Below are 22,107 nucleotides of genomic sequence, written 5' to 3'. Positions count from 1 at the left end.
CCTGAGGAGACTGCGTAATGTCAAGGGGGAAACACTGCAACTTTCCACACAAAAAGTCTGGCAGTGACCTCAGTCATCCTCCGAGATGAATGAGGAATACCTGAAGGAAATGCCTGATTTCAAGGGCTGCAAAGCTCAGGTCGCAGCACCATTGAGCACTTACTTTCCTCCAGGGCAGCCCTGAGGTGGAGTTTCACAGTGTCTCTCCGTGGGCCACCGCGTCTGCTCTGCCCTATAACCACAAGTCAGCACCTGCAGGCACTGCACGCTTGTCTGCAGACAGGGAACTGGGGGAACATTTCCCTCCCTGCACATTTTCTCTATTATTTATAAGGGAACAGCTCTGTTGTCTCCAAGGATAGTGACAAGGGGACAGCTTCAGTTCAGTGAGCTCGTTGCTGGGGGAGGGATGCCTGTGCTGTAAAGAGGCCATCTCGGTATGCTGTTCATGGCAAAATGAAAAATTGCTGTGACCTACACAGGTTCTATTTTGAGTCTAAGTGTCTTACACATAACCTTTGATTTCCCTCTGAGAAGAGAAAAAAGGGGATTTCAAGAGAAAGCTTAGCATTGAAAAATGATGAAACAACACCAATATTTAACACCTCCTGTTTGTTTGTTTTTTTAATTGTTCTAAAACATTTTTTTTAATTATTCATATTCAGGCTCAGTTTGTGAGCTGTGAATTTGTGCAGTTTCACCCTGGTTTTACTTATGAATGTTTCTATTACCAGCAGAGTGAGGAGGGAAACAAAAGCCTTCCCTCGTTCTACACACATGACCCTTCAACAGCCTGCTGCAACGTTAACTGGAGTGGGCACTGCTCTCTGCCATCTGTATCACACAGGAAATGCTCCTGGGGCCATGGCTGCAGGCTGGTTATGGCCAGCCATGGGCCTAGCACACAGCCTCCATTCCAGGTCTGCAAGCTCGGCCATCCTGGGTTCCCACCTTGAAGCTGCAAAGCATGAGTTAGAGATAGGAACTTAGGGCCCCCGTCTCAGGAGTGGGCAGAGTCACGCAGGCGCCAGCTGACGTGTAGCAGCAACTCAAATCACATGGACTTATTTATTCGGGTGTGCTCTCAGCCCACAAAGTAGCAGGAATGCTGCCACACCTCCTGGCCCGCAGTGATCAGGAAATAGCAGCATCACAGCAGTATGACAGGAAAATCACATCAAAATAACTTCCTTTGCTAATTCTCTCCTTCCATGGCCCTTGCAGCAGGCTGGGGTGGCACAGCCCAGGTGGCACTCACCAGTAGGCTCTCCCTCAATGTATCCGCAGTTCAGGATGGGAGCACTCAGCCTTCTCTTTCTTTTGGTGAAATGGGAAAAGCACTGATCTCTGCTTGTTTTGCTTCCCCAAAGCAGCAGCGGCGGCGAGGAAAAGGGAACGAGGCTGTTTACCAGGTAGGCAACACATCCACAGCTGCCCCCTTCATCTATCTGTGCAGTTGAACTGCAGCCTCCATTGCATCTGCCTTCCTGTCCAAGTTATTATGGAGAAGTCCTGAGAATACTGGTCAGGGTTTCACGTCTTAGTCAGCAGAGCTCACAGTTTGCTGGCTCTTAACAGTCAATAATGCAGTTAAAATATACTCTAAAGATTGGCAAAATCGGTCAGAATGAGTTGCTGCAGCCATGCACTGCTTACAGTTCCTCAGGCTGCATCCTGCCTCCAGGTAAGTGACACCACAGCGAGACCGAGGAAATGCTCATGAGTTAAAAAATAACCTCTGTAAGAAGCAAAAACCACAACGATGCTCTGCCACCCCCAGCATCTTCTTCCTGAGCTGACAGCCACCTCTGGAGAACCAAGCCCTCTCCTCACCTGTTTCTCTCTTTCTCAGGGGCTCAGCGCAGCGACCAAGGACACATACGACGCTCTCCAAATGCAGCCCCTGCCCCCCCGCTAAGCGGGAGTCACAGTGGGGATGGGCAGCGGCGAGGGATGCCCACACGCTCGGGGGGAGGGAGAGGGGGTGAAGGGGAAAGCTTTTTTCATCCCAAACAAAACAAGCACTGTGTACTTCCTCAGTGCAACAATCTACTTGGGTTGGTGCACCGAGGTTCCTTCTCTCCTCCTGTGGAATAATGTAACCGCAAGCTTTAGCTTCTGAAGTGTACATACCTGTAAAGTTATTTCCCACCAGTAGTTATTAGGTTGTTTTTGCAAGATTCGTGAGCAGTCCCCACCTCCTGACACAGCTGTTTCTGTAGCTCCTCCTCACCTTTTGGGGGCACCAAGACACACAGCTGCTGGCTCGTAGCATTTAAGGACTCTCGTTAGCGATAGGGCTGTCATTTCCTGCAGTGTTTATCTTCACGCCATTTGACAATCAGCCTCCTGCTTTAAATTTACCTTTTAAAAACTGCTGCAGCAGAGGACAATTTTTATTTCTCTAACTGTGAAAAGTGATGTGGTGTCAGTGCAGTGAAGGGTGCCAGCTCTTCGACATCAAACAAGACCTGAACTCCAACAAAAGAGGAAGTGCCATGCGGACAGCACAAGGTGCTAAGAGCCAGGCAATGGCCAAGAGATGCCTGGGAAGGCAGAAGCCAGCAGTGCTGCAGTGACAATGAGAATGGACTCTGAGTATGAGAGAAATGCTGGGAAGGCCAGGAACCTCACCCCTCCCACGTGGCAGAGGGCTGCACCTGCTGAGCTTCTGCCCCGTCACATTGTTCACAACACCTACAACCACCACCGCTGCAGCCACCTCCCTTTGTAAGAGCTCATGGGACGATGGCTGTGTCAGGAAAAAATAAAACTATCACTTCTGGGCAACGGATTCTTCGTATAAAAGCCAATACATAAATGCAGTTCCAAACCAGCTGAATTCATCTGGTTCCTCTTAAAAGATGCAGGTATTATTCCAAAATGGTAGTTAAGTCCATAACATAATGCATTTTTGATGAATTAATAAAGTGAGTGTCAAAGACCCACGTGTGCACGGTGCACTGCTGCATGGTGGTAATGTGGTCTCCTTGGCCAGCTGCTGGGGTCGGTGTTTCCCCAGCATCAGCTGGGAGGATGCGGGAAGCGATGCTGGGACAGCACCTCAAGCCCCAGCATCCATGGATGCGTTGTTCTCCTCTTGCTGCAGCCCCAGGCAGGGATTAGAAGGCTGTGCTGTGAGTGCCTGTCAGCAATGCAGCCGGGGCAGCTGCCCTGCAGAACGAAGATTATTGCAGCACGGTGCAGAGGCAGGGAGCAGAGCTGAAGCAGACAAGCTCTCGGCAGCCTGGGCTGCCTACAGTGGGCCAGGGCAGGTGCACCAGGAGAAGGGGGCTGCCTGCCCCGACACATTGACAGAACACAAACAAGCGCATACATGTTAAAACACTTGGAAAATGGTTTAATGATGTTTACAACAGAAATGAACTGTACAATTACAGTAAGTTTAATATATATAAAAAATTACAGCAGACAAATGCATCTACACAAAATCTACCTTTTCATTCTGATTTACCGTAATCTACACAATCTCTCACCGCCTACAGCTATCTGTAGGCAACCACTGGGAAAATAATAATAATAATAATTATAATTATAATTATAATAATAATAATAAAGGGCATCTTTAAAGAGACAGCACTTCGCCTTCCTCCTCACCCTCCGTGCAACCAGCAAGGTTTGAAATGTGTGGGACCCAACCCCTCAGGCTCGGGCGAGGGGCGCAGTGGGTACGGGCACTCCAGGGGGCCCTTCCCGAGCTCTGCTGACCCGAAGGTCCCGGTGCAGCGCTCGAGGGAGGGCAGGAGGAAGCGCCAGGCGGTTAAGACTGAACTTCTCTTCTGTTCTGGAAGAGAAGCAGAAGTGGCTGCTCTGACGTTGCAGCCGTTCTCTGACCACCGAGAACTATCGTTGGGTTCCAAAGGACGGGCCCTTCTTCACACCAAGGGTCGGTTTTCGAACTAACGCATTAAACAGCTTTTAGAAAACAACATTTGAGCTCCTTCCTCCTCGGCCCATCCCTTAAGAGCAGTGAAAAAGCCTTTGCTCTGAGGAAGAGCCCCGGGTCAACGGGTGCGCGGCGAGAGGAAGATGCTGTCTCTTTAAAAAGAAAGCAAGGATCCCAGTTGGGAGCGGCCGTCAGTGAAATGCAATCCGAATTGGCGGTCTGTGGAAATTCTTCATGGAGCATTATGTACACTTTAAAAACCCTTCGTTTTTGTTTTTTTGTTTTTTTGTTTTTTTTTTTTTAATTTATTTATGAACACCTAGGCAGTGAAAACCGTTATGTTAATACATACATAGACACACCCAAAACATACAAAAATACTATTATTTCAAACTACTAAGAATAGGACAAGTTCAGTTATCTCCATGCTATGACTTTAAGAGCATTACACTGAAACAAACAAGAATTTAAACGACAATTTTTTAATATCCCAGAAATATACCAAAATATACATCTAAGCTTTGGAATTACTGAGGTTAGACTAATGCAAGTGCTGGGTAATCGTACTTAATACACAAGTCTAAGGTTCTGCAGGAAAGAAATTATCTTTGGTATCTGCATCAGGCTAATAATATTAACATTTGGATTTTGCTTTGGGATAGAGCTTGTATGACCCTAGAACCAAACACCCCCCAATCAACTGAGATTAAAAAGATCCATGTAAAAAGTTCCTCCGTTTGCAACCCCCCCAAAAAAGTTAAAAAGTCACAGGCATCTACCTAGCATAAAAGGTTGAGAAATACAATGCATAGTTGCACAGTGGTGCTGCAAAAATAAAAGAAATATAGAAAAAAGGAGCTAGAGGAGAAATGAAAAGCTTCTTCTTCTTCTTTCAGGGATTTCTCACAACAGGACAGCCTCTTCCAAGCAGTGACCGGGGGGGTGAGGGGAGGGGGGAAAGCTCGGAAGTGCACCTCAGCGTGTATTAATCGACGTCACCCAGCCCCCAGAGGGTTCGAGCACCCAGCAGAGCAGCCAATCCTGCGCCCAAGCCTTCAGCCCCCAACCCACCGGCGAGGCCCCCTCCCGGCGAGCCCCTTCCCCGGCGCCGGGCGCCTCGCAGGTGGGCTGGGCGCTGAAGACGCCCTTTGTCTTTGGTTTGTTTGTTTGTTTTGAGTTTATACAATCATTAGGAAATCTTTGGTTTTGGCTGGAAATTTTAAAAGAACAAAACAAAACAAAGAAACCGCCCCCTCCCGGCTTATAGCGGCCACCGTGACCTGATGAAGGTTCTCTGTCCCGGGGGGCAGGGGAACTACATTCAAATAAAGATGGAACGGGATCGGGAGGCAGCTGCTGGCCAGTCGGGCAGCGGGGTGGGGGGGTGGGGATCCAGGATTGTCAAATAATAAAGAAGAAAATCAAACATTTGGAGACTTTTCTTGGGTTTGGGGTTTTTTGGTCATGTCGAAAAGCGAGTAGCGTGTCTGCAGCGGGGCCGGAGGCCTGCGGGCCTCGTGCAGCCCCGGGCGGGAAGAGTGGAGGGAGGGGCGGAGATTCACAGACTAATCAAGAGGACCCCTTGTAACCAAAGGAAAGAAGATACAATTGCAATTTGCCCTCACTTTGCAGTAGCTTTAAGCAGCGACATTCAGAGGCGTAAGGGGGTCGCTCCCCAGGCTGCAGGTCACGGGGTGCTATAGGCCAGAGTTCAGTGTTCGTCAGAGGAGGGAGGGCAGACTTGGCAACTCTGTAGGGTTTGGAGAAAGTTAAAGCAAGTTACTCGGTTACGAGTTAGAAATGAGGTATACGACAGCTCCTGTACCTGTGGCGGATAAACACCCCACACCTACTCACACCTAGCCTTAGACACTACCACAGAGGAAGGAAATGGAACAACGGCACTGGCGGGACAAAGAGGTACTGCCTGGCTGCCCCCCGCCCGCTGCACCCCTGCCAACAGCCGCGGCAGCTCAGCAGCCATCCCTTCCCCACGCCAAAGGGAGGCCTGCCCGGCTGCCCAGCACTTCTCGGGGCGGCTCCACCTCTTCCGCATGGCGCTCTGCCCTCGCACTCGCTCAGGGCAGGCAGCACCAGGGCCAACAGCGGCCAACGTGTGGAGGGTGGACGGGGGAAGAACTGACGGTTTTGTCTCAACTGCCTCGTTCTCAGGACACTGTGACTGGCGCCCTCGCACTCTCGGTTATTTCTCGAGGGGGCTGCGTGATGTCCATCGTTTGCCCCTTGGCATGCGGCTTCCAATGTCACTGGATTCCGTCCGCTCGGTAATTTCAGATTGCTGTAGCACCACAACACACCAGCTTTGTCCGCACACAACGTTATCACATTCAGGGAAATAGGGCTTAAGTAGCTGCTGCGACAATATTCAGCAAAGGCAATATGAATCCTGAAGTGGGGCCTATCGTAGGTAAGAGAATTTTGTGAGGACAGGGGAAGCTACCTTGATAAGTTAAGCATTTTATGATTTTACGTAAAGCTCTGCAGGAGGACATCCACCAGCAGACCGAACCGTTCTTAAGACAGATCAGCGCATTTTGGTTTGAGCTACTTGACAATGTCCTGTTTGGTAGAGAGATGAGATAAGGCAGAGGGGGTGTGTTCCAGTTCTGGGGCTGAGCCTCAGCAGCACTAAAGGAACGCCAAAGGGCATCGTCTTCCCTCGCCTCCCACAAGCTGTTTCATTTCCTTCCTCAGATTTGTTTTCCTTAAAGCACACCTTGTTTTCCACTTCTTTTGTTCCAAGTGTTCTTTTCTTTGAGAAGTCATTTCTTCAATATCCCTATTACCTACCTATAAATCTAACTAGCTCTTTGAAAAGTCACACAATATTAATACCACTTTTACATAATGTCAGAACAACAATTCTATTAGTAAAGCTTTCAGTGAAGTTCTGCAACCCGATTGGCGTCTGGAGGAAGAGCGGCTGGACAACCCGCCTCGCCCCCTTCCTCCCTCCCTTTCTTCACAAGAGCTCACCAAGCTCACCGGTAAAACAACTCAGCCCAATAGCACGAGACATGGACATGTACAAGGCTACTTTGGGGAGCAAAGAAAGGAGACTTCGTGGCCCCCCTAAGAGGAGGGCCGTACACAAAAGCTGTTGAACAGACTCTGACCTTAGACTACACTGCTTCCTCACTCGAAGGACAGAAACAGTTTTCCCTGACTGTATCCCAACATCAGCCTAAGACCTGAAGCACTGGGCAAGCCCCACACGCACTTCGTCTTCACAGAGCCAAAGCAACTCTATGCAGAAAAGGCGGGAGTACCCATGAGAGATCAGGTCCTTTCAGAAAGGGACAGTGACCCCAACTCAACAAAAAAAACCCACCCAGCTTTCTCTCTTACCCGCTCTGAAAACAGCAGAGCTGACGACGTATCAGTGCCTTTGGTTCCCCACGAGGCCACTGGGAATTCTCCCACCCCAGTGGAGTCGAGCTCCTCTCCGCATCACCGCATGCACGCACGCACGCACACTCTCTCACACGCACACACGCGCCCCTCTTCCCCGTGCCATAGGCCTTGAAGGGAAACGAGAAGGGAGCCTTGGGGTGCGGATGGCAGGGCCACACATCCTCCCAAGGTAACACCACTCACCGCAACGCCGAGACGCCAGCAGAACGACCCACACTCTCTCCCAGCCAACCTCAAAGCCCCCCTCCCACCACAGTCTCACAGTATTTCAACCCGTTCAGGCACACCAGCCAGGTGTTAGGAGTAGGTTAGCTTTCACTTCTCAGTTTGGTTTTTCTTTCATAGTTTTTGGTCTAGACAGATTAGCATTGCTATTAGAAAAGGAAGTGTTTAAAAAGTTTTCCATCTATTATCAAGCACTACAAGCCCTACATTCAGTAACAAGACAAGGGGGATAAAAGGAACCTGTTTCATTTTTGCTCTCCCAGACAGATTAAGATGTGACAACCATTCTTCGCCCTCCCCGAAGTCAAACACAATGGACCCAATTCAGCTCTGGTGCAACTCAACTAACTGGAACGGATTTACGTCTCGGTTGAGTCTAACCCAGTACATAGCCACCTTCTTTCCCCCAAGCCTCCTGCGTACACACTGCCTTATCTTTAGATTCCAGCGAAGGGTAAGGATGGGCCAAGAGGGAGGGAAGTGTGCGCACACTTGAAAGGACCCTGAACAGCAACCCAACCAGTAACCTGCATGCCACCACGTGCCGTGCTGCAGATTAGACCACAGATAAACCAACCAAACAACAATCCCAAACCCAGGAGCGACAAAATGTTTCCTTTGGCAAGACAGATACAAGGAAAAAAATTCATGAGCAAACATTTTCCTTCTAACACAGTCAACCCCCTTCTCTGCCCCCCAACATCCACCCACCCCCACCCGACCCTATAAAGTTGTAAGCTATAAACAGGATCTCAAATACATACAGCATAATCATGTTTATCAATCATAATAAACATCAGTTCAACTAAACTCTACAGCTAGAATTATCTCAACTATTTATAAAGTTTGCTTTTCTCTTCTGATTTTTTCAGTTTAAAACCAGTTCTGCGACAATGCTAAGCTATGCTGAGGTATTTTATGAAGGTGCCAGAAGCCAGCTGCTACCCACACGTATTGTTCTCAGAGCTGTATGGTGCTACCTTCCACAGAGGAAAGACGGGGAAGGGAACAAGGAGGGAGGGAGAGGATGGGAGGGGGCCCAGATTATTCCAATGAAGGACAGTGCTTAGCTGTGCAGTGCAAAGCAAACGGAAGCAGTCCAGGAGGTTGCTTCGTTGTTTGGAATTTGGTCAGAAAAGAAGTACCTGATACAACCTGACCGTGTCTGTCTACTCAGCTAAAAGGTGTCTCTGCCCTTCTCCCAAGGTAAAACCATTTGTAATTCCAGTGCAATCATCCTAACGCCCTTCTAACAGCATCCCATGGGGGTAACAGCTCAGTGAAGGTACCCGCTAAGAGTGTATTTGCAGTGGGAGAAACGAAGGCTGAATGAAGAAGACACAAACACCAAAAAAGACAGAATACTTTATCATGTGTTGGTGCGTGTTTGACCATAAAGATATGCAAGGTCAGGAATCGCTTTTCGTTGTTCCAATAGCACTGGAACAACTTCTTTTGTCATAAAGGGATCCATGCCCAGTTTGGACATGGAGCAAACGATATGAATATTTTAAGGAACTGCAAACCATGAGTCAGTCTGATATCAGTTCTGCATCGCTTTATGAATCTACAGCCCTCTAACATCTCTCTACATAAGCTCCACTCACATAAAAAAAGGCGTGGGCTGCAGCACCCTCTAAGACAAAGTCTCTGTCAAAAATCTTTTAAATACTCAAAGGGTCTTTTGGCCATAAAAAGAGAAAGGCTCACGAGCAGCAACAAGACTCAGATTTAATGACTGAAAAGAGCAGAACCTCTGTCATTCTGTACCTTGAATCTTGTATTGCTCTAATATTTTGGAAAGGGAGGGAGATATAAAAAGAGGTATTCTTACAAAAATACAAAACAATTTAAGTTGGCTGTGTGAGAATTGGCAACCTGAAATCCAGTGGGGAGCAGCAGGTTAGCTTTGGTAGCACTCCGCCCTAGCCAATCCATGGTGCATATCCATGAGATGTACTCATGCTCTGTGTACAGACATCACATAACTGTTTGGGGCAGAACGGGACTAGGACCCTTAATACAGTTAACCTGGTAATACACTGACCTACACTTCTGGCTTAAAACCACTGGACAGTTGGGCCAGACACTCCATTTTGTATAGTCCAAGACAACCCAACGGCCAAGAGAAGCTACCTGTCACTCTAAGAATTTCATAAAGTTAATTTTTACTTAAGAAATTATCAGTTGATACTTAAGGTGAATCAGATACTTTTGTAGAGTGTCTGTGGTATGGTTCCAGCTGTAGGAGATTCTGTCCTCCATTTATAATAAAGTGGAAACTTCTGTTTTAAAGAATGTTGCTCCATAGCAATGTGCACAGAGTAACAGAACTAACAGTGCTATCACCTTCAGTAACATGGCTGGAGAAATGTGCAAAGAGCCAAAGCGCACTGCAAAGCTCACAAAGGTGACACCTGACCATCATCTCAAACCATCTCAAAGCACTAGGATACAGTAGCGAGAGAAGTAAATATGGTTATATTTTAAACTGTTGCAGAGGATGCATATAGAGAATTTTCTCCAACACATTTTAGTAACAGCCATCCTGAGCAAAAAAGGTTTATTTCTGAGGTGTTTTTTTTTTTTAAGGAATTAATCATCCTAAAAGAATTTCAGATGATCAGAAGTATACATTTTTTGTCTAGATCTGATGCTCACCGTGAATTTAAAGTAAAACAAGAGAAGGAGCAAAATAGAAGCAACACATTGCTCTTCACCAAATGAAAAACCAACACGCTACAAGACAGCATTTGTTCTGGTTTTAGGACCAGTAGACAGCTACTGTGGTTAACACTGGCATCCTCCTTATTAACTCTAAAAGGTGCAAGAAATCACAAGCTGCAACTCCAAGTACTTCAGGGCCTACACTGTTTTCACTGAAAATCTGTCAGCCTGTTCATTTCAAGATAAAATGCAAACTTGAAGCCTCTCGTGTTCTAAAAGGTCTATAATTCAAGCCATCGAAGTATGCCTTCCTCCTAATGTTCTTGCACTTTAGTTTCCTCTTGCAAAGTAACCTCACTAGCCCTCAAACAGAACCACTGAGCAACAGCAGCCGCACACTTCTACATGACAATCCTTCTAACTCTCAAGCATGTTCTCCTTGAAGGTTCATCAGAGCACAGATTTCTCATTCATGGCAAAATGACTTTTGCAATCCAATTTAATTTGTACTTTCAACAACTCCTTACTGAAGCAGAAGATCTTCCAAAGCAGTGGTGCAATGTCAATTTCCCAAAGAAAAACTAAACAGTGAGTTCAAATGACATTAGCCAACAGGATGGACAAAAACAGAATCTCATAAAAACAAACTAGGTGGTCCTGCATGTAATGAGCATGCTATCTCCCCAACAATTCTATGAGAGCATGCACATACATACCATCTTAAAGCTACACAGGGAAATCATACAATGTACTGAGACAGAAACACAGTAGTAACTCAGAAACTAAAGAAATCCTCTTAAGGAGATTTAGACAGATGTGACTTTTGTAAGCAGCAATACTTCTGTGTACTTTCTGTGATCTGTTCACGAAGAATAATTCTACTCTCACTGCAGCAAGCAGATTCTGAGGAGTTCAGCTGTTCTAAAGCCAAACAGGAATAAATTTTTCTAACAGAAAAAAAAAATCATCACCAGCTTACAACAGCTCACCCTGAAACCATTTCCTAAATACTTCTTCTAGACCTTCAGGGCATATCTATACTTGTGGCTCTGCAAATCTTGTGGTTTTTGTCCTTGGCTATATGAGAGAGAGTTTTTCATTCTCTTTTCCTGCACATGTCCTTTGGCATGCTTGCAAATGTGAAAAGCAACCCACAGATCTGTAAACACAGAGCCACGAGCTCAGAAAGAAAGATGCGATCAGACATATTCTAACACACTGACATTTCTTCTGATCCTGGCTGAGAAGTCAATACAGTAGCAAAATAGCGGCACGCTGCTAGAAACTATCCTAGAAACGAACAATCTTAGAGAAAATCTGCCCCTAAAAAGAAAGGAAGAACTTAAGACCGTGAGCATGTCATAGAAAATACCTCCATTCAACATGTAAATCCACTTATACTGGAATCAGAGGCACTACTTTGCCTAACTAGAGGAAAAAAAAAAAATCATTTTGTTTGCAACATGTATGCTCTGTGCCTGTCTGCCAGTCTGCAACAACGCAAGTCCCAGTGACTCCAGAGACAATAATTCTCCATTTCAAACACTGGTGAACTTCAATTGTTCCATTGACTGAGCCTCTATACAATTGTTAGTCCCTTCAGATGCAACAACTTTTACTGTCAGCAAGACGATTATTTAAAAAATAAACTTCTACTAAATTCCTGTACTTGATCTCACTCCCATTCCTTTCACACCCTGAAGTCACGCACCTGATTTCTGTCTTTCACCCAAAGACTGGAGGTTGCCAGCAGCCATGAGACAAAGCACTGCAAGGGATGAAAAGCAGGCACTGAGATCAATGCTCAGTCATTGGGATGACACAGGAAAATACATCTGAGCAAATCGATTTGGGGTTTAACCAAAGCACGCTGGTGAGTAAAGCCATGGGATATGTGCTGCTTGAGTATTGTGCCATCTTCCAGAAGCTACATCAAGCCCTTTCCAGATATGTGGCTATTCTGAGTTTCCAGTTTCTCTCAAAAAAAGGCTTGCTAAGAAATTCCCTGGAATCTGGGCCCCAGAGAGGGTGATGGGGTAGAGAGGAGGAGGGAAAGGGGGTATTAAGGTGCTCACACCAAAGCCATGTGACCAATGCAAAGGTAGTCAGGAAAAAAAGCAGATTTTTTTTATAATAAATAAACCATCCAAGCTGCATTAGTGTTCCAGATATGTACTCAACAAGACCCTCTCCCAGTCACAAACCAGCAAGAATGGGACATGAAAACTCATTCAGACAGCTAATGGCACAGTCTCTGAACTGTGGAGAGAAGATATGCTGATTAAGGCCCACCCTTCTTTGTGTTTCTTATATATATATGCAACAGCCATGCCACCCTGCCACATCTTTAGGGAACAGAAGATCCATCGGAGCAAAGACCGACGTATCCCTTCTTTAGTGAAAAAGCTTCCTGATTAATTGTATTTTTGCACAGGCGTGAAAGTAAGTAGGAACTTTCAGACTCAGGAACGAACACGATAGCTGCAGTTTTCCCCATCCTCTTACTTCACTGAACACAAGTCCCATGGGGCTTGTGCTCCTTTGGTAGAAACTGTGGTCCACACTGTGGCCTCCAGACCAACACAGTGGGTACCAGCATCTCCTCTTCCACTTCTTCCCTACCTCCCTGAAGCTCACCCAGCTGTATCTTTTACTGCTCTGAAGCTATTACTGTGGGAAATTTACATTTTTGCAGTACTATTCATAGCCCTAAAAGTCTTCTGTGCAGCCTGAAGTCAGAGAGACATCAGACACCCCAAAAATATGTAATTTTAGCCATACTGGTGGGATGAGGGTGGGACCTGTTGGATTAACAAACCCCTGACATTGCCATTCTATTTACACATCAAACAAAAGAAAACAAAGTCAAGTTAAGAGTCTGCCCCAAGGATAATACAAATTACCAACCAACCAACCAAAAAAAAAAAAAAAAAAAAAAAAAAAAAAAAAGATTAAAAACAAGCAGCAATTTTTATATAAAATTAATAAAAACAAAAGACAAATGAAAAAGAAATTGTCAGTAGCATCTATCGCCTCTCTGCATCTGAACTGCACTTATACAAACTAGTCCATTAGTACAGCAGCTTGCTAGAAATTGACTTTGGTTCAAGCTTAGTTTTAAAAAAATAAAACATAAAAAAATCAAAAACACATTAGAAACGGTGGACGGACATTTGTTTCCCTGCTTGCAGTTCACTAGTTTTGAAGTTACGGGGATAATTGGTTTAAATATTCAGTAAAACAGGAAGGTAGAGAGTTAGAGATGAACAGAGCAAAACCAAGGCAGTGGGGGGAGAGATAAGGGATTCTGCCACTTGAGTGCAAACGCAAATCCCACGTGCTTAGGTCACCAACCAGTGCACATGTAGAGTTTAAAGTTGCTGCCATCTGGATCTTGGATGAGAAACTCCAAGATCCCCCTGAATCATCAACAAAATGAACATAGCTGCATTAGCTCATTATTTCAGAACACTCTGGTGACAACAGGAAAGGGGGTGGGGGAAGGAACTCTCTAATACCCTTGCTAGCTTAAAGAAATCTAGTTTTAAACACATGGCAGAAACCGTTAAATCCATCCAGAATGGAAGTTCAAAGTGAACTGCATTGCAGTGATCCAGTCTTCTCTTTTCAAAAGTCTATTTGGTTCAGATACTAGATTGTATATTTAAGAATATACAGATCTAACTTCTGTACAGTCCATTACTCTTCCTCATCCACATAAATACTCTTTGCTGTATGGATCAGAATCAATCAGACAGTTACAGTGGCAGGTAAGTCCCGACGCTCCGCTCAGAGATGCTTACTGCCATTTCTACATAGCTAGCAGCATCACAGCTCAGAGACCACACGAGATCACCAAGGTATGTGCAAAAACAGAGACAACTCTCTTGTGTTGGCATCAAAGATGGCAGCTTCTGTTCTTACAGTTTTGGTTTTGGTGTTTTGCAGCCAGAAGCTTTTTTTTAAGTTTTTTATTCCCCCCCCGAAAATTCTCCCAAATACAATGTTGGAAACATTAGAAGCATTTTCCTTCATTTACTTCTACGATTAGAGAGTGCCAGGCCTTTTGAAATCCTGTACCCATTCATCCGGTAGAAATCCAGGACGGTAAATGCTGCTTCATATACTTCCAATTAGCTTGAGTGACTTTAAAATATGTGTGTACATTCTTAAGAGCAAAATCAATTCAACAGGACAAAAGAGCCATCAGTATGCCACACAATCTAGACTCAGGAGGTTAAATTCCACTCTCTGAAGTAAAGAGGAACCATGCACACGAAGCTAAGTGTAAAGTTTGGCCGTTTTGTCTAAATAATTAAGAGAAGGAGAACTGTGGTTCACAACTAATTCCTACCTCTGCTCAAAGAGCAGAGACCAGCCTGGATCTTTGCACACAACCATCTCTACCGCTACACTGAGCTTCCTGCACAAGCGATGGAAATTAATCCTTCTGACCCGTCTAAGTAGATGTCAGACAAATTTAAGGATGAGGAAACTGTTCAAAACGTTCCCAGAAGATTAGGACAGAAAGTCTCTTTGTGCTCATTCTTCCTCTCCACCCTCCCACCCTCCCCCCACGGTGTGGGAGCTCGCTGAAAATAATCCAGGAGCAATAGACAAATGCGTCCAAACTATATATATAAAAATAATAATAATAATAATCATAATAATAATAATAGAGATACACCAGTAATACAGGCCTGCCTAAATTGTACCAGTTAAGAAAGGAACCCCCAATAAGATTGATACGATTATAAACACCTTGTATGACATAATGGCCTGTACAACAGACCAATAAAATGATAATTAAAAAAGAAAGATATTTAGACCAAAAAGGAACAAGAAATCCCCGTCCTATGTTTGAACTGATAACCCACCTTAACTTGTCATTGTGACTGCTGGAAATGATAAGTAGTCCTTTCACTTTTTTTGTGTTGGTTTTTTTTTGTTGTTTTTGTTTTGTTTTGTGTTTTTTTTTGTTGTTTTTTTTTGTTTGTTTTTGTTTTTTTTTTTTTACATTTTTGGTTAGAAAGTTCTCCGATCCATGAAGCGATCCTGAAAAGACAGTGTTTATTATAAAATTAAGCAAATGTCTGTCCCAGCTTTAAATCCTTCCTGTTTTGCTTTTGTTTTTTTGTTTTGTTTTTGTGTTGTTTTTGTGGTTTTTTTTTTTTAATATTTCTCCTTCTCTCCCTTGTCCCCAGCAACACGGTGAGAGGATGACCATCACATTTTTCAGTTCATAAACCCCACTGGCAGCCAATCCCACTGCACAGTGAAAAAGGCTGCTGGCAGCACAGCTCAGCCCAGCTCACTGTGCCTTGGAGGCAGTAGTGGTGGTGGACGTGGCCCCGCTCGCAGAGGCCACCGTGAGGAGAGAGTTCTGGATGGACTCAGCTGAGGTGGAGGTGGCATGAAGGCTGGCGACTGGTCCAGAGGCCCCTGCGGAGGCTGCAGCTGCAGAGACCAAGCTAACTGGGTTGCTGGTGAGCAGAGAAAGGTTCTGAGGGTTCAGGAACAGAGGGGCAGTTACGATGTTAGGAGTACCTCCAGCATTGGCAAACACCAAGTTTCCAGATGCATCCAGGGATGTTATTGGAAGAGAGCCACTAGATGCCAGAGCTAAAAAAATGGAAAATTAAGCAGGGAGGAGATAGCATCAGTAGTAAGCAACAATGCAGAATGTGCCTAAAAGCAACAGAGCTCTGCACTTTCTTTCTCTGATGTGAATGCTCCCTACACAACTAATGACAGTCATCATATGTAACTTTTCTTTTTTTAAATGACAAATCCTTATGAAGGGTGGATAAGACCTTGCAAATATTAAATGCTTCTGCCGCCTGCTCCTAATTCCATCAAGCTTTTCTTCAGCTCTTTCACTGCAACACTGCTGTGTTTTCTGTCAAAGAAAAATCTGTGCACTCAGGTAACTTGGAAAGGGTTGAGATGTGTGTTCACTTGAAACAACAATTATCACAAGGTGAAGGTCATGTAACCTTGAGAGTAACTTTTAAAATTACAACATATAAATACAGTTACAACTTACTCTCACAAGGCTATAGGGTTCAGTCTGCCTTAGACTATGATCTCATATATTTATCTGTGACCCTTTGTGAAACGGTTCTTTCTTGGACCCTGCAAACAAGATTTGTTAAGCTGCTTTAGAAGATCACAGAATCAATCACAGAATTGTAGGGGTTGTAAGGGAGATCAGATAGTCCCCAAGATGTTTGAATACACAAGGTTAGCTAGATGTTAAGGCACCTGCACCAACTTTCTTTTTCCCCCCATAGATGACCAACTATGAACTGAGAACAGATCTTACTTTTTAAAGTCACTGGAAATTTTTGACTGCATGGCAGTTGCAAAACAAAGCTTTAAGCCTCCAGATATGGATTTAATTTAAAGTTAAACGTAAGCAGTTTTAGGGGTAGAATTTTTTTCACTTGTACATTTAAAAGACGTTTGAGAAGAAGCCAGGATCAAGTCTTTCTCAGAAGTGCTCTCCTACAGATCTCAAAACAGTGCAACTCTGCTCAAGCTTATGTCAGAAGAGCTATAAAATGCATCTCTCCAACCTGCTGGAGACACACGTGCCTCTAAAACTATGGGGGGAAGACAAGAAAATCAATTTCAGATCACACGCAGTATCTTAAAGGCCTTCTGTGAACCTCTGTGAGATTATACATGGTTCTAATCTACTTTCTGAAGTTGTACCTGAAGCCATGATACATACAATGAGTTTGGGCATTTGAATTTTGAAAAACCTCTAGTCTGACAACACTTATGTGCAGTTCTGAAGGGTCAGCATTCTTTTTTTCGGTAGAGAACAACAAAGCTAAGGAAGTACAACAGAGATGCATTAAGAAGAACTTTACTGACCTTGAATAGTTGCCAGTGTACTGTTGCTCATCAGGGCTGGGCTGAGAGCACCACCTAATGTCCCTGGATTGAGACTGAGTAAGGCACCTCTGCAGGAACCAAGATCATGGAAGAAACAAAGACAAAGGGAAAGAGTGTTACTTTTAGGAAAAGGTGACCACTGTTTAGAACTATATGATCCCACTTTTTAAATAATGGCAGGGGGGAACACAGAAGATTAAGGCCTCAATCTACTTTTTAGTTTAATTCATTTTTTTCTTTGACAATATCTTGAGTAGATATTGCCTTTCAGCTCTGTGGTTAGCAATATGTCTGAAGTACAGGCACTGCAACTACAAGTTGCATTGATCATAGCTGTAAAATATTCCTGTAATGTATTTTTGGGAAACTGTAACTTGTTAAATAGCTATCATCACCCCCTAGATTCAGATAAAACAGATGTCAATCAAGAGGAACTGAAGAAACAAAGAGCCATCTCTCAGAGCAATGTTTTTTAAAGCAAAAACTTCAACACATATTATGCATTTTTACAACTTCTTGATTGTGATGGAGAAATACAAAGGTGACAGGTAGGCCTAGGTCAACTCTCCATTTGAGATGACTTGATGACTTCTGGTAAGTTGCAGCTCTTAAGTCAAACTGAGCAGTAGGATTGATGGCTTGGCAAATTATAACTCTGCAACACAGCTTTTTCATCTGTAAAATGAAAACCATGTTTGTGTACTCTGATGGGAAAGGTATCTCGACCATCTACAAGCAAACCTTCAGAATTTCAGGTAATAGACACTAAAACTGCCAAACGAGCTACCAGAAAACTGCAATATATAAAAGACCTCACGAATTATTCCAAGAATTCTCCTTCCCTCTCCTGCCACTTAACCTGTAAGGGTGTGAAAAATTCATCCTTACCCAGCTGCAAACTGTGAGGATGCCATCAAGCCTGGGTTTAGTCCTGCTGCAGCAGCCATGGCAGCTAGACTTGCATTTGCAGGCAACTGTGCAGCTCCTTGTAATGCGGCTGCTGCTGCTGTTTGCAACCCTGATGCTGTTACCATCACCTGGCTGGTCCCAAGAGGGGAGGACAAGGGAGTGGAGGTTGTCTGTGTTGTGCTGGTCTCGCTGGCACTGGATGCCTCTGAAATGGAGGCTGAGGCAGAAGGGGAAGGACTCAGGGAGGGTGATGTCACTGCTGAAGAAGCTGGAGGTGCCGTTGAAATCACTGTTGCTGTGTTGTTGGAGGTGGTTTCTGTTGTGCCTAAAAGATTGAGTCTGGTTATATCAGTACAAAAACCAGATATAACTGAGCAGAAACCACTTGAACTGAACTGCACATCCAACGGAAAGGGAGGTAAACACACATTCTTCTAGAACAAAGAAGTCTGGCGGTGCTGAGTTTGGGTCACAGTCTACAACAGAATGGCACTTCAAGAAGGGGCAGAAGAACACTAGAAAACTAGCAATAGGAGGTAGCACCTTTCACTTCACTATTACCCGTGTTTGTTTCCCCAGGAAAGTTAACCAAATGGTCACAAAGACTGAAGTTTCAGAGAGGAGTAATGAGGAACAATGACAAGATGCCCCGAGAGACCTGTGTGATTGCTAGCGAGATAAAGAAAGATCTTCTGAATAATTTGAAAGGGGAAAACGGTAGAGGTTAACATGGGGGCAAGGCAAATCTACATAGGAACTTTGTTTAAAGTTGAGAGAAAAGGAATGCTTGGAACCAACATACAAAAGACGAGTTCACAACATCTCAAAGATTCTTTATCTATCAAAAAGGCAATTCTTCTTCCCTGCATTCCAATTCCAGCCCAGCAGCTTATAGATATTTGTCTGAAACATCTTCACATCTCATTATGCACTGCATACATCAAAATCCAATAGCTACTTTATACAAAAACTCAGGCAGTGGATCCCAGAGAGTTTTAAATTTCTTCCAGATAACTACAATAAAGGATACTAGAAATCCAACAAAATCTTTATCTCTATAAAACCTTAATTACTTGTCTGACATCATGATTTACCTGACAACAAAAAATAAATGAACTGTGGAGAAACTGTCATGGCATGCATCTTACCTGTGACTGACAAACTAGTTACAGCAGGACTGGTCAGAGGGAGCACAGGATTGACAGTCAGGGTAGTAGCTGCACTGCTAGTCACAAGGCTTGGCGTGGTTGCCACCTGGAGGTCGAAAAAGAATACAACTGCTCAACTGTTAAGACAAAAGCAGGTAGCTACTAGACTTGCATTTCTTTCTTCTCATCCTCGGCTGAGGATATTACCAGGGAAAATACTGCACATAAACTAACTAGTAAAGGATCTTCTAAATCCATTACTTCAGCATTCAGTGGGCTAGCCATATTACCAACTCTTATTACCAGCAATATCTTCACCCTTAATAACTCAGCATTTGAAGGGAGGTTTATATATCCATACTGTCTCAGGACTGCAAGTTGGCCCTCCATCTATCCCTTCCTGCCAAAGACAGAACCTTGCTTAATAGAGCCACTCTGCCAGAGTTACAAAAGATACTATCAATGTGTTTTTTAAGTTCCTATTAAGGTGTTTCCTTTGTTTAAACATCTTTTCAGCTACACATCTCGTTCTCTGGTAAAATGATTGAGAGGCCACAGCGTTAACAAAGGTCTTTAGTGTGTTTACATGGATAAACAGCATAACGTTTCACATTTATTCAAGCAACCTATGAGCTCTATTTTGCTAAGTTCCCTTATGTCAGAGGAATGTTCTCTAAATTTTAAAACATCCAAATGACATTAGCTTATTTAACATACGGACAGCTTAGTACAAGCAAGCTGCAAAATAAACTGCAGATACCGTGGAGAGAATACACCGTAAGAACTAAGGTTGCAGAAGTACACTTATAAGCAACAGCAAATTTAAGAAAAAAAAAAGGACTTTTTATGGACAAGAAATAGCGTCTAAGAGAAATATTTGAAGGCTGCTTTACACCAATGAGAGAAATTAATACTTCAAAACTGCCCAAGAGAACACAGCTAAGAATACAGGCTAAAACCTTCCCCTTTTCCCATCTCTTACCGAAGTCCATTATCAGAGAAATCTCTCTCATGCTGCATATCCTCTTATAGGAAGTCAAATGCTTTACGCATTTTAAACAAGGCTGGGGCAACTGGGACAGGTCTAAGAGCTTTCCATCCATCTCAAATAGTCTATGAAATAAAGAACTAGACATACAGTACACCTCCCACTAACGCAGCCTATGCACCACATCTGTCAACCGTCCACTGAACAGTTAAGGCCAAAGTCACAATCAATATTTCAGGGCAGTGAATGACCTAAAATTAATACAGCTAACCCTTGTGGTTACAGTGACTGACTTAAGCCAATGCAAAAGGAGGCTACAATCAAAACCAGCATTCCCCTCCAATCCTGCCACAGAGCTCTAGCACTTATGTAGTCAGGGTGGAAACTAGATTGGTTATTCCGACATACTACTAAAAATTATTATTCTTCACGTGGTTAACTTGTAGCCAAAATAGCAGAGTCCAATCATCCTACGTACACAGCCTCCAGAGCTGACAAAAGAAATCAACAGAGCATATAGCCAGTGAAGACTAGGGGATGGGGGAGGAGGAATGTCCATCTGAGTGGTAATACACTCTTAAGAGAAGCTTACAATGAGTGAAAATGCTTTAGTGAAATATCACTGATAAAATGGATACGGTCGTTAAGATTTCAATTTCTCATATACAATGGCCATTGGTAATTAAAAAGAAAATTTTCCTACATAAATTTCTGAAGTTGCAGTCCAAGAATGCTTGCACACTTTAACCAATCTCACTATGTTCTGCTTTGGTAGCAAGGCATGTAGCCTTGCTTTCCAACTGGAAAAAAAGAAAAATAAAAGGACTAAGTACAGTTAACATATCCCTTCCCCTGAAATGAGAAGTTGCATGCACACATCCTGAGACAAGGATGAAGGGAAAGAATGACACATCACCAAAATTAATGATTTAATGAAGTACTGGAAGATATTAGCTACTACAATGATGAAGGTGGAATAAATACTACAAAAAGACAACTACAGGCTACATAAATTCCACCACAGTCCTATTAGCATAGCTACTATGAAATCTAATAGCTACTGTTTCTATTTATGAAAACAGACCTCCATGGACATTGGTAGCAAAGGAGCTGAAGGAACCTTGATGCAAGTGTTTTGTTACTCATATTTTCATGAAGTTTGTGTTTACCTGAGGTAAATACAAGTTTGGGAAATTAATTACATGAGTATTAGCTATTTTTTTCCTTTGTTCCATGCCTTCTTGATACAACAACTCCTGAATAAAAGTGACAACAGTAACACTGGTCTTTTATGGCTTAAGTCTCCAAATGATACGATTTACTGCTGCTCACCTGCTTACCAATGCAGCCGAAATAAGGCAGGAAGGGTAGAACTGCTAAGCATTTTTTATTACGATTATATTCTATAAAAACAGTTTTGTCAAGAGAAGATCCAGATATAAGCATGGGCTTTGTCTTGCATATTTCCAAAGCAACAACCTAAATGCAAATTTCCTAGCCAGAATACTTAGTCATGAATTGGCTAAATAAAATGCCTGAAGCGAAGACCTGATTAGTGCCTAATATTTAAGCATTCTCTCGCTTTCGTAGTATGCAAGAAGGATATTTAAAATGCCAGTAAAAGATACACTTGTGAGAACCAATCTGCTGTACAAAGAAGGTGTAGCACGTGCAATTGTCACAGAGCGCAGAGCAGAACTTTCTTTTCCAGTGATCTTTGTCAACAGAGATTCTTGATTCTTACCAGTGAGGTCGGGCAAGGGAAAATTGCTTTGATGGGCGAGCTGCTGGTTCCACCACTGCTGGGTGGGTTGATCCTTTTCTCCTTCTGGCGCCGGTTACAGAACCAAACGCGGATCACCTCCTTCTCCATGTTTAGCTGGTCAGCTATCATGGTGATCTCCTCCGAGGTAGGCTTTTGGTTC

At 43.8% G+C, this 22,107-nt stretch overlaps 2 protein-coding genes across 6 annotated transcripts in view; one reads left to right on the top strand and one right to left on the bottom strand.

The window, feature by feature from the left end:
• Positions 1-1,918, top strand: part of CD247 (CD247 molecule) — a gene marked incomplete at both ends in the record, with an annotated part of 45,663 nt that extends 43,745 nt beyond the window's left edge. Inside the window, 2 exons of one of the 2 annotated variants that reach the window (XM_079535853.1) lie at positions 1,374-1,412; positions 1,853-1,918. In XM_079535853.1, coding sequence (XP_079391979.1) covers positions 1,374-1,412; positions 1,853-1,918 — 105 coding nt within the window. Of the gene's footprint in view, positions 1-1,370; positions 1,413-1,852 lie in introns of both variants that reach the window. The other variant, XM_079535852.1, reaches the window with a different exon arrangement.
• A 13,627-nt stretch (positions 1,919-15,545) lies between these two features.
• The window catches only part of POU2F1 (POU class 2 homeobox 1), a gene marked incomplete at both ends in the record, with an annotated part of 108,722 nt that continues 102,160 nt past the window's right edge, over positions 15,546-22,107 (bottom strand). For all 4 annotated transcript variants that reach the window (XM_079542404.1, XM_079542401.1, XM_079542403.1 and 1 more), the window contains 5 exons: positions 15,546-15,856; positions 17,117-17,205; positions 18,026-18,371; positions 19,195-19,300; positions 21,927-22,106. In XM_079542404.1, the coding sequence (XP_079398530.1) occupies positions 15,546-15,856; positions 17,117-17,205; positions 18,026-18,371; positions 19,195-19,300; positions 21,927-22,106 (1,032 nt within the window). The remainder of the gene's footprint in view (positions 15,857-17,116; positions 17,206-18,025; positions 18,372-19,194; positions 19,301-21,926; position 22,107) is intronic.

The sequence above is a fragment of the Tetrao urogallus genome (assembly GCF_951394365.1).
Source record: "Tetrao urogallus genome assembly, chromosome: 1".
Classification (NCBI taxonomy): Eukaryota; Metazoa; Chordata; class Aves; order Galliformes; family Phasianidae; genus Tetrao; species Tetrao urogallus.
The sequence above is the reverse complement of the archived record's forward strand: the minus strand, read 5'-3'. Positions and strand labels throughout refer to the sequence as shown.